The following is a 12,476-nucleotide window of genomic DNA, read 5'->3' on the forward strand; positions in this document are numbered from 1 at the left end:
GGCCAAGAGCTATGAATCAACCCCTGCAACCACAATTGAGTACACATATACACACACACACACACTATACACTGACGTGTATAGTATGCAAAGTCATGGAGAAGATTATCAGGAGAGTGGTGGAGCACCTTGAACGGAACAAGATTATAAACGACAAACAGCAAGGATTTACGGAAGGCAAAAATGGAGTTTTATAACAAAGTAACAGAAGACACGAAAGAGAGAGAGAGAGAGAGAGGGGTGGGTTGACTGCATTTTCTTGGACTGCAAGAAGGCCTTCGACACAGTTCCCCACAGGAGATTAATGCAGAAGCTAGAGTATCAGGCACATATAACAGAAAGGGCACTGCAATGGATCAGAGAATACTTGACAGGGAGGCAACGAGTCATGGTACGTAATGAGGTATCACAGTTGGCGCCTGTGACAAGCGGGGTCCCACAGGGGTCAGTCCTAGGACCAGTGCTATTTTTGGTATATGTGAATGACATGATGGAAGAGATAGACTCAGAAGTGTCCCTGTTCGCAGATAAGTTAATGAGAATTAAATCAGACGAGGATCAGGCAGGACTACAAAGAGACCTGGACAGGCTGGACGTGTGGTCCAGCAACTGGCTCTTTGACTTTAATCCCGCCAAATGCAAAGTCATGAAGATCAGGGAAGGGCAAAGAAGACCGCAGACCTCGCTCAAGGAGAAAGATCTTGGGGTGAGTATTATACCAAGCACGTCTCCAGAAGCACACATCAACTAGATAACTGCTGCAGCATATGGGCGCCTGGCAAACCTGAGAATAGCATTCTGATACCTCAGTAAGGAATTGTTCAAGACACTGTACACCGTGTACGTCAGCCCCATACTGGAGTATGCAGCACCAATTTGTAACCCACAGGTAAACACGCTTGGTAAAGCATGTCAAGAAATTAGAGACAGTGCAAAGGTTTGCAACAAGGATAGTTCCAGAGCTAAGGGGAATGTCCTACGAAGAAAGGTTGAAGGAGATCGGCCTGACGACACTGGAGGACAGGAGGGTTAGGGGAGACATGATAACGACATACAAAATACTGCGTGGAATAGATAAGGTGGACAGTGACAGGATGTTCCAGAGATGGGACACAGAAACAAGGGTCACAGTTGGAAGGTGTATAAATCTGTAGGGAAAGGAAGGTGGAGTAGGGGTCATCCCAAAAAAGGTTGGAGGGAGGGGGTAAAGGAAGTTATATGGGCAAGGGGCTTGGACTTCTAGCAAGCATGCGTGAGCGTGTTAGATAGGAGTGGATGGAGACGAATGGTTTTTGGGACCTGACAAGCTGTTGGAGTGTGAGCAGGATAATATTTTGTGAAGGGATTCAGGGAAACCAGTTAGCCAGACTTGAGTCCTGGAAATGGGAAGTACAATGCCTGCACTTTAAAGAAGGGGTTTAGGATATTGGCAGTTTGGAGGGATGTCTAAACTGTCGTATCTGAGCGCCTCTGCAAAGACAGTGATTATGTGTGAGTGATGGTGAAAGTGTTGAATGATGGCCATCTCCCACCAAGGCAGGGTGACCTGAAATAGAAACATCATCACATTATCACTCCAGAGGTGCATAGATCCAACAGTTTAGATGTCACAAAAGAGCAAATATTGCAAACTTCTTTAAAGTGCAGGCACTTCTCACCTCCAGGTGTCATGTCTGACTAGCCAGTTTCCCTGAATCCCTTCACAATTATTATAATCATAACCAAGGGTCATACAGTGCTGGAGGGTTGGGTGTGTGAACTGTGTAATGTCTTGATTTGAAAATAGCAAGGGTAGAGAGTACAGTGGAGGTAGAGTTTGTAAGGGTAGTGAGGAGTGCTAAAGGAAGTATAATTAAATTATTATTATTATAATCAAAAAGAAGCACTAAGCCACAAGGGAGTATAATTAAAGGTTGTGTAATAAATCTGTTGCTGTGAAAGAGGGAGTCTGTATCAAAGATGGGGCAGTCAGCAAGGAGGGAAGATAAAGTAAGCGTGTTAGAGTGGTAAAGATGTTGGAGGTAAATTCTGCGTGCTCTATTCCCTTCACAACCATAGGTCAGCTAGACGAGACCAAGCTCCCACCCAACTTGCCTCAATGACATCAAGACATTAACCTTGAGGGGCTTGGGAGGATTGAGTTATCAGGTGAAGGTCTAAACCCTATGGGTCATTCAGTACACAAGTCAAATTCAATCCAAGAGGAGTAGTGGTACACTTTGAGTCAAAAATTCTTCACTGGCAGTGAAGCACCTCACTTTTAGGAGTTATAACTCAGTCCTTCCCTATGTCTCTTGAGCAGCAGCTACTGTGCTTGAGGGTTCCATAGTACAGCGGGACCTCGATTTTTATTTGCCCTGGTTTTCGTTGAATTCGGTTTTTGACGACTTTTTTCGTCAAAATTTTGTCCCAGTTTTCGTTCATCACCTTGGTTTTCGTTGGTCCGTCGTACCAAGTGTGTCCACCTGCCCATGCCCACACAAAGCATCCCATGTGTTCTGAGTCAATCTGGCTTTGTTTCTCATTGAGTGAGCATTACACTGAGTGTTCATCCGAAAAATTTCATAATCCATTGTTTTTTGTGCTTGCTGAGTGCAACTGCTAAATAAGCCACCATGGGGCCAAAGAAGGTTCCAAGTGCCAGCCCTTTCATAAAGAAGGTGAGAAACACAATAGAGTTCAAGAAAGAACTAGCAAAGTACGGGGTTGGATGTGAGTGGCCAGGATGTGTAAGAGCTAACCACTGAAGACCTGCAACACCTTCAACTGGAACAGCAACAGACCACAGCTGAGGAAATTGCTTCAGAGGAGGAAGAGAGAGGGGAGAATGTCCCAGGATACGAACTCGATACCTGAAGTCCTTATGGAGGGGGATTTCCCTTCCAACCAATAACTTCTCCTCCCTCTCCCTCATGTCTTCCATACGCCAACAGGTCTCTTCAATAAAGGTAAAAGTGATATTAAATGTTCATTTACCCATTTCATTGGTTCTTAATATTTATTTCTCATTATTTTCTGTATGTAAAACTATAGTTATTCTCTATAAATGTGTTTTTTGTTAATATTTTTGGGTGTCTGGAACATTAATTGGATTTACGTTTTCTTGTGGGAAATATTGCTTCAGTTTTCGTTGAATTTGGTTTTCGTCAGACTTTCTGGAACGAATTAGTGACGAAAACTGAGGTTCCACTGTACATTATATTCAAAACTAAGCATGAAACCCACTCCATAGTACAGCTACTGGACTTCTTGCATGCGTTGATATACAATGGATGGGGGGTGGCGACTAGATTTGGCAGAGACGTAGCTCACTCTCTCTTAAAGTTTCCAGCAACTTTATCAAAACTAAGTGCTAAACCCACAAGGGTTATACAGCACTGCAACTTAATTATAAAGACATGGAAGCACTAAACCAGTAGTAATCACAATACCCCATGGGAATCGGTGGTCATCTATTTTAATATAGTAATTAATCAATGGAAAAGAGGTCATAAAGCAAATGGGGAAATGGAAGGCAATCGAGTTCTAACAAAGGGAAGAATAGGCCCACATCCTTTTATCAAGAATCCATCACTGGCATCAAGGAATTTCCCTCAAAGGGGCAGGTTTGTTCCAAGAAAGATGAGAGTAGCTTAATTTTTTGGACAGAGCCCTTCACCAGCATCAAGGTATTTCATCCCCAACATTATTGCAAGTTGCAACTTGTAATGATGTTAAGAATTGCCTACAGTATGTTAAGTAAAAGGACACATGGGCTTTCTTATTAGTTGCATGTATCCTATTAACATTTGCAACTAAATGAGGTTCTCTTCCTGACTTTCTTGAAGAAAATCTCATTAATTTGAGATTTTTTTTTTTTTTTTGTCAACATGCCAGCCATCTCCCACTGAGACAGGGTGACCCAAAAAAGAAACACTTTCACCATTCACACATAATCACTGTCATTTGCAGAGGCATGCAGATATAACAGTTCAGATGTCACTCCAAAAAGCAAATATCTCAAACCCCCTCCTTTAAAGTTCAGGCATTGTACTTCCCACCTCCAGGACTCAAGTCCGGGTAACTGGATTCCCAAATCCCTCCACAAAATATTACCCTGTTCACACTCCAACAGCTTGTCAGGTCCCAAAAACCATTTGTCTCCACTCCTATATAAGATACACATGCTTGCTACATGTCCAAGCCTCTTGCACACAAAACTTCTTTTACCCCCTTCATCCTTTCCAAGCTATCCTATTTTGCTCCATCCTCTCTAAATTACCAAACCACCTCAACAACCCCTCCTCAGCCCTCTGACATACTTTTAATAACTCAACACCACCACCTAATTTCCACACTACGAATTCTCTGCATAATATTTACACCATTTATTGCCCTTAGACACATCTCCACTGCCTCCAGCTGCCTCCTCGCTGCAGCATTTACAACCCAAGTTTCACACCCATGTAAGAGTGTTGGTACCACTATACTCTCATACATTCCCTTCTTTGCCTCCATGGATTTCATTTTTCTTTTTTTTGTCTCCACAGATAACATATGCAACTTTAGTGCGTTGGGGTAAGTAAAAGGATGCATGTGCAACTAGTGACATTACTTGTGTACTTTTACTTAACATAGTAATTATTACAACATTTTGCAAGTTGCATGTGAGTACATTTATCTATTATAGTGTCCAGTTTCATAATACACATGTTGATGTGTATTATGCCACAAAAAAAGTAAAATAATTTTTTCTTTTTAATACAGCTGTCAAGTATTTTTACCCTAGATGTCATTTAAATTTGTAATTAATGAAAATATTACTGTGAATTTCACATTATGGGTAGTGCTAAACCCTTAAGGGTCATACAGCAACTGTATGAGCTTGACAGACCCTGCACAGGAATTCAGCAAGCATAGAAATTACTTGAATAGCTTCATTTTTTGCTAATTAGTAACTGTTCTGTATTTCGATTATAATACCATCATTATTATACGCTGATACCATTATTAAGTGCTTTTAAAAAAGCAAATATTTTCATAATCTAAAACAGGATATGACTCAAATGTCCAATAGTACAGTAACTGCATATCAAGGCATTTGTTACATACAGAGAACAGTTGATGATAAGCTATCATGTTGCTTCTTAAGATAAAGTGTGATCTCATTGAGGCAAGTCTTTTCCTGGGTATGCATTTTTTTTTAAGCCTCGCTGGTTGTCTCCTGCCAAGGCAGTGTGATCCAAACAAGAAAATGCATTCATCACTGTTTATTTAATTGCCCACTTTCCAGAAATTCAATTACCCTCTGACTACAACAACCACCCCTCCTTCAGAGTGCAGGCACTGCTCTGTTCACTTCCAGGACTTCAGCCTGACTAACCAGTTTCCCTTCATAAAAGTTATGCTCACACTCCAACTTCTACTCAAAGAAAAGAAGTGGAGTACCCTGTACAGTATATGCATTTTTGTATACTGCAAATACATACCTGGAGAGTGTTTCGGGGGTCAACACTCCCGCGGCCCAGTCCATGACCAGGCCTCGCAGTGGATCAGTCTGATCAACCAGGCTGGGAGCAACCTTTAAAGTATTCTAAGCAATTTCTTCCCAGACATGAGTAATTTTTGCCAGTAGAACTAAGGCATTAAAGCATGTAATTCTTCCATGAAGAAAAGGCAACTGCCCAAGAGATGTATTTTTTTGCAATTTCATGGGGATCAAAGTGCCTTGGGAATGCAAAGCAATCAGATTTGATCCAAGAAAAGGAAGGGTATTTCAATTCTTTGAAAAAAGAGCCCTTCACTGGCATTAAGGCACCTCCCTAGAAGGGTGCAAGAATTAAAATATTTTGAACTCTGTACACCAAATTCAACTAGTTTAGATTTTACAATTTAAGAAAATTTTACTACATTGGAGCATGTTATTAAAAAGAACCCTACCCTGTGAAAATATGGATTAGCACAGAAATGATGAATAAAAAAAATTAAGGAATTTAACAAGTAAAATAAGCAATGATACTGTATGTTAAGAAATGGTTTTTCATATCAGTAATAGAAGCAGAATCAAGAGCAATTCAACCTGAGTATTTTGATTAGTAAAAAATCATCATAAGAACATGTACTTTATTTCTTAAAACTATTTAAAACAGAATAAAGTACATTTTCCAATAAAAACCTTTAGACATACAGTATTTACACTTTTATATTAGGTAGCAACATGTACACAATAAACATGAGTAATAAAGATGAATAATGATTTTTACAGAATTTGAGATTTCTAGCAAAATTTAAATAAATTTAAAAGGATTTTACAAGAAAAGATACCTCATATAGTTTTTAATTAAAAAATCTCTGGATTAGCATTTAGTTATACCTATATGTAGTGCACTGTAATAAGTTACAGAAATAATATTAACCATGTATTTTTCCAGCTTAACAGGCAAACATTCAACAGTACAGTTACACAATTTATTATAGTCACTGGTTCTAAATTTATGACAAACCCAAGCAAAAAGTCCAACTATTGGACACAGTCTTGATAAGAAAAGTAGCCATTTTTACATGTAGTCGCTAATTCTTGACTGCAAGAATCAAGAACACGAGCATGAAACAATAACCTCTAAATAATTATTTCTCAACTTTTCAAGAATTTATTAAGACATATTAATGAGAACACGTCAAGTCACGTCAGCACTTACGCCTTATGCAGTCAACCCTAACCGTTTCATTTCTTCTAACAACATGTTACCCATTTGTGCAGGACTCCTGGATACAACAACACCAGCCTGTAATAAGATAAAGAAAATATGCTATATTACTTGATAGACATTTTTTCCATTTATTTTGCACCCTTGATATCCTTCGAGTCCCAAGACCAATGGGCTAGTAAGAGTATAGGCAATGAGGTTGAAGAGGCATGGAGTAGATTCAAGAATGTAGCGTTAGTGTGTTCAAGCAGAAGTTTGTGCTATCAACAAATTGTGTTGAGAATAAAAAAGTTTTGAAGCGAGATTAATAAGTTATAAAAAGCCTAGGGAATGAGTGGATTTGACAGTTTAAAATAGGTGAGGAGAGTTATTAGATGGAGAGTTAGAGGTATAGGAAAGATGGAGAGAATATTTTGAGACACTGTTAAATGTTGAAGAGAGGAAAGCTATGATTTCATGAATTGGGCAAGGAGGTATAACATCTTGGAGGAGTGAGGAAAAGCAGTTGTGAGTGTGGGGGAGATGCATGAGGCAGCGGGTAGAATGAAAGAGGTAAAGCAGCTGGGATTGATGGAATAGACAGAAATGTTAAAAGCAGGTAGGGATATAGTTTTGGAGTGGTTGGTGCTTTTATTTAATAAATGTATGGAAAAGGGGTAAGGTACCTAGGGATTGGCAGAGAGCATGCATAGTTCCTTTGTATAAAGGCAAAGGGGACAAGAGAGAGAGAGAGAGAATAAAAATTATAGGGGAATAAACCTGTTGAGTGCTAGGTAGTAGTAAGTTGGTCGACAGCAACCGCCCAGGGAGGTACTACCATCCTGCCAAGTGAGTGTACAACAAAAGCCTGTAATTGTTTTACATGATGGTAGGATTGCTGGTGTCTTTTTTTTCTGTCTTATAAACATGCAAGATTTCAGGTACATCTTGCTACTTCTCCTTACACTTAGGTCACACCACACATGCATATATACAAGCATATATATACACACACCCCTCTTGGTTTTCTTCTATTTTCTTACTAGTTCTTGTTTATTTCCTCTTATCTCCATGGGGAAATGGAACAGAATTCTTCCTCTGTAAGCCATGTGTGTCGTAAGAGGTGACTAAAATGCCAGGAGCAAGGGGCTAGTAACCCCTTCTCCTGTATACCTTACTAAAGTTAAAAAGATAAACCTTTGTTTTTCTTTATGGGCCACCCTGCTTCAGTGGGATACAGCCAGTTTGTTGAAAGAAGAAGCCTGTTGAGTATACCTGGTAAAGTGTATGGTAGAGTTATTATTGAAAGAATTAAGAGTAAGACGGAGAGCAGGATTGCAGATGAATAAGGAGGCTTTAGGAAAGGTATGGGGTTGTGTACATTAACCCTGGCAGTGGACATCATGTACAACTGCGTACATGACTGAAGCCAGGGTCCCTTACGTATTTCAACATTATGAGCTCAACTCACTCCAATAAGCTGTAAGCAGTAAATTTTGACCTAGATATGAGAGAATGAGTCTGTGCTCTGAGTGTGCACAGTATAAAAAAAATCCTGCCCCCCACAGTGCATGATGGGAAAAGCAAAACTCTGACCTTGTGTCTGGTTCAAAAAAGTAACAGGCATTTTTAATGACGGTTTTATGGTCTTATTGGGCATTTCTTGGTATCATTGATAGAATGGGAAACATACTACTGAAAGAGATTATTTTGGTTAGTTTCAGGACCAAAAGTAACTTGAAATTGGACATAAAGTAGCAGAAATGTTTTATTTGTATCCAAAACATAGTGTTTATAAGGACTAAAGAACAACTTGGGCAAAAACTAGCTAAACCATAAAAATGATCAGGTAGTGAGAACAGCATTTTGAAGTGTAACAACGAAAAGCTTTTCAACTTACACATTCCAGGGCTTTAATCTTATCAATGGCTCCACCCTTCCCACCAGAAATGATGGCACCAGCATGTCCCATGCGACGACCAGGGGGTGCTGTTAACCCAGCAATGAATGACACTACTGGTTTGGCATCTGGTCCCTTAAAGACAATTAATTATTGTACTACATGTATAAGAGCACAACACACATTGAATACTGGCACTCTAAAATGCCAAATATTTTTCTGTTGAAAACATGCAGAAAGTTTATAGATAGCGAGCGATAACTGAGGGAGAGAGGGCAACAATGTGTATTACATTTCTGGGTACATGAAATAAAAGTTTGAGTGCTTTACCCTAACATATCATCAATGTGACAACCTTTTCACTGTTTAAATTTTAGTAGCTTGTAAGCTGTGTTATTCATGGAATATACAGTAATTACTGTACATGGTACTACCCTTTCTTTATGGCTTGATATCCTTTTTCTTCTAACTACATCAATTCTCTTGCCTACACTCTTAAAATCTGCATGTTTGACTTCCTGCAGAAATTAATTACATGATTACTCATAAATGCACAAAATGTTGCAATATAAAATCAACAAAGCATATTCTAATACCTGAATCCATGGTAACTACATGCAGTTGACACTTTGGGTGTGATTTGCTGGGAAAGCTACAAGTGCTTACAAACATGTCAGTTACTTAATACCAGAGCCACTGTGCTTATTTAGAATAGCTGTTTTGTATTTTATCACTTGGAACTACAGTACAACTTTAACACAGGTGTCATATTCCTGAAACTATGAAAGATTAATAATTTTTTTTTAAAATGTAATGAATATGGAAAAAAACAGTGCTACATTCCCAAATCCACATTTTTTTACTAAATTATATCACTATGAAACCACCATACCTATATCAAATACATGCCAAAGATAAATAAAATAAAGAATTAATAATATAATAAATAATAATGGTGGAGGTATTGAAGGTTACTTGAGAACATGCAATTAGGATATGCACCTCTCCTCATCATAAATGAAAGTTGGACAAGTAATTCAGATGTGTAGTAGTATTGAATTTTTATTAACCCTTAACTGCCAATTATGTATATTTACACCAACCAGGAAAAATATATTTATGCATAAATTCTAGTGCCTCCAAAATGATTGTGATATATGAAAAACATAGATAGGCATAAAATATATGAACCATAAAGCATAAATATAAAATAATTGTAAACAAATTTAAAACAGCAATTTCCTTCATGCAACAAGCACATATGTTGTCATAATATGATCACTGTCACTTTCAAATCTACATAAGTACTACTCGGATGTCCCTCTCACTACACTTCTAAATTCTAAGAATTTTTTTTTTTTTTGTAGTTTTGAAATTTTTTTTTTTTTCAAAACTGCTGGTACTGGAAGCACTTTTATTTTAAGACTCTTGGAAATTTAAGGGTTAATAAGAAAAATCATTAATTTAAGCCATAACTAGTGTTGAAGACTGATATTGCTACATCACACATTTTTCTTGGAAGCTGAAGCCAGTGACAACAGCAAGTATTCTAAAAAACCTAAGAGAGGAAGACAGAACAGCACCTGACATTCACTGCATACAATACTTTTCTTACTGTCAGCCTCACTGCATTGTTTAGTGTTTATACTTTCTCATTGTTAAGTACTAGTATGTACAATCATCATAAAATTACACACACGAGTGTGTATAATTCTACAATGAAACTTATGACATTTCAGTCCAAGCTACTACAGAATACTTGTGACTTGACCTGATCTTTAACCCCTCCTCTCCTTATCCATTCACCTTTCTTATATTCTCATTGCCTTTCCTGTCTCCTGCCTAGGTGGATTTTGTCCCGCAGGGATTTTGTCATACCCTCGTGGGGCATTAGCTCTCCTGCAGAGTTCCTCTGTTCTAATGTTCCTTAGGCTACCTCCATTATTACTACTGTTCCCTCGCTAACACTCCACTCTGTGCCTCCTTTTTCACCACCACTACAATGTACTTATTGACACTTTTAACACTGCTGCACTACTAATACACCTACCATCCGACTTACGACCTGCTCGACATACGACGACTCGACTTACGACTGTGTTTTTTATGCCAAATTTCTGGGAAATAAACAAGTGTTTGTGTTGTACACAGTGTTTATCCTAAACCTTACAGTATAAAATACAGTACTAACAGCATAAAAAGTAAAGTAAAACATGAAATACCAAAATAAAACAATAAAATAAAGTCATTACAAAAATGTTATGTTGATATTCAGTAGTAAAGTTCGACTTACGTCCATTTCGACTCACGACCGGTTTCGCGGAACCAAACTCGGTCGTAAGTCGGATGGTAGGTGTATTACATTATTACTACTTCCTCCTCCAGTTCTACCACACCCATTCCTCACCTCCCTCGTATATATTCTGGCTCCCTTGTCTTTGTGCTTCTCTGTGTGACTAATTAATGGTACAAGTCAGACTGAAACTGTCATAAGTTCCAGTCACCTACATGCAGGTTGTATGTGTAATGTTTTATATATATATATAGTACAAAACAAAATTTAAAGTGAAAGATCCAGTTAAGGATTAGTTAGTGATTTTATTTAAGGTGTGAGACTATGAACTGTAAATACTAGAAATAATGCCCAATACAAAGCAATGTTATAGCCAGAAAACCAACATGGCATCAGTCTTAACAATGAAGAAATAATTGGAATCTCCAAACTAATATTTAATACAGCCATATCACTTGCATAATATACATACAGTGGTACCTTGACTTACGAGTGCCCCAACTTATGAGTTTTCCGAGTTATGAGCAGTTGCTTGGTCAATTTTTTGCTTTGAGCCGAGAGCCAAAATCCAAGTTATGAGCGAGTTTCAGATATGCCGCCACTAGTTGGCACAGCGAACGCCACAACATCCGCCTAGCATCCCAGCGTTTTGTGCTTTCTGTGCAGTTATTATGCCAAATTTGTTTTTTCTAACCATGGGTCCTAAGAAAGTACTATAAGTGCAAAGACAGTGCTGAGAAGAGGAGGATGATGATGTCCATTGAATTAAAGCATAAAATCATAGAAAAACATGAAAAAATCACTTCTGTTTCAGTGTTTTCCTTATGAAACTAGTGATTCAGTGCAGTCAGCCTCACAAATACTCCATTTTCTCTTATAATAAGACCTCAAAAGGGCAAGAATGGGAAGATATGGTCAGAGCGATAATTATTTTTACCCTGCACACAGCTGTTGGCATGGCCGACGCGGCAGGTTGTGTAGCGGGCTAGCTGCGGGATTTTCAAGGATAGCTCCTGGTCAAAGAGGCTGACCAGGTCCCTACTTAACAGAACTCAGTGTGAATGCTTTGAGAAGATACCAGAGCAGCGAACGGACATCCCAGTGCATCGTTTCAGCGTAAATAGATGAAGTGTTGTGCAGTTTTAGAGGGTTTGGTGTCGTAGAGTCAGGACCAGTCAGCGCCTCCCCCCCTCTCCGCTGGGGGGGAGGGGGAGGGCGTGTGTAGTAAACAGTGACCCTCTCATAACGCCTCACCCCTGCGCGTCTCCTCCGCCTCACCCACCCAACTCCCAGCGCCACCCCATCTGTAGAGGGTACTTCTCCCCTAACCCGCGATGACACTGCAGGGAGTGCCGGGCTCACAGGAACTTCCACTACAGGGACAGCATCGTGGAGTTCGACCGCGAGGCAGCTGCCAGGTGTGCCACAGGCAGTGTGTACTCAGTTCCTCAAGCTTCAACATCCGTGCACACGAGGGCCTGGGATCTTCAATCAACTTGGTGTCCACCAGGACGCTGACATGTCCCTAGGACAGCTCTCCATCGGGCTGCTAACGGAGTCACTGGCTTCTTGGACCTCTTGGGGAGGGTCGATGGTGCTCGTGCAAACAGCAGATCCC

The 12,476-nt window shown here is 39.5% G+C and overlaps 1 protein-coding gene across 1 annotated transcript in view; it reads right to left on the reverse strand.

The window, feature by feature from the left end:
- Window positions 1-6,087: 6,087 nt before the first annotated feature.
- The window catches only part of Scsalpha1 (Succinyl-coenzyme A synthetase alpha subunit 1), a 36,198-nt gene continuing 29,809 nt past the window's right edge, over window positions 6,088-12,476 (reverse strand). The window contains exons 6-7 of the mRNA XM_053793908.2: window positions 8,566-8,700; window positions 6,088-6,764 (exon numbers count right to left, since the gene is read on the reverse strand). Coding sequence (XP_053649883.1) covers window positions 6,681-6,764; window positions 8,566-8,700 — 219 coding nt within the window. The 3' untranslated portion in view covers window positions 6,088-6,680. The remainder of the gene's footprint in view (window positions 6,765-8,565; window positions 8,701-12,476) is intronic.

The sequence above is a fragment of the Cherax quadricarinatus genome, chromosome 56 (genome assembly GCF_038502225.1).
Source record: "Cherax quadricarinatus isolate ZL_2023a chromosome 56, ASM3850222v1, whole genome shotgun sequence".
NCBI classification, from domain to species: Eukaryota; Metazoa; Arthropoda; class Malacostraca; order Decapoda; family Parastacidae; genus Cherax; species Cherax quadricarinatus.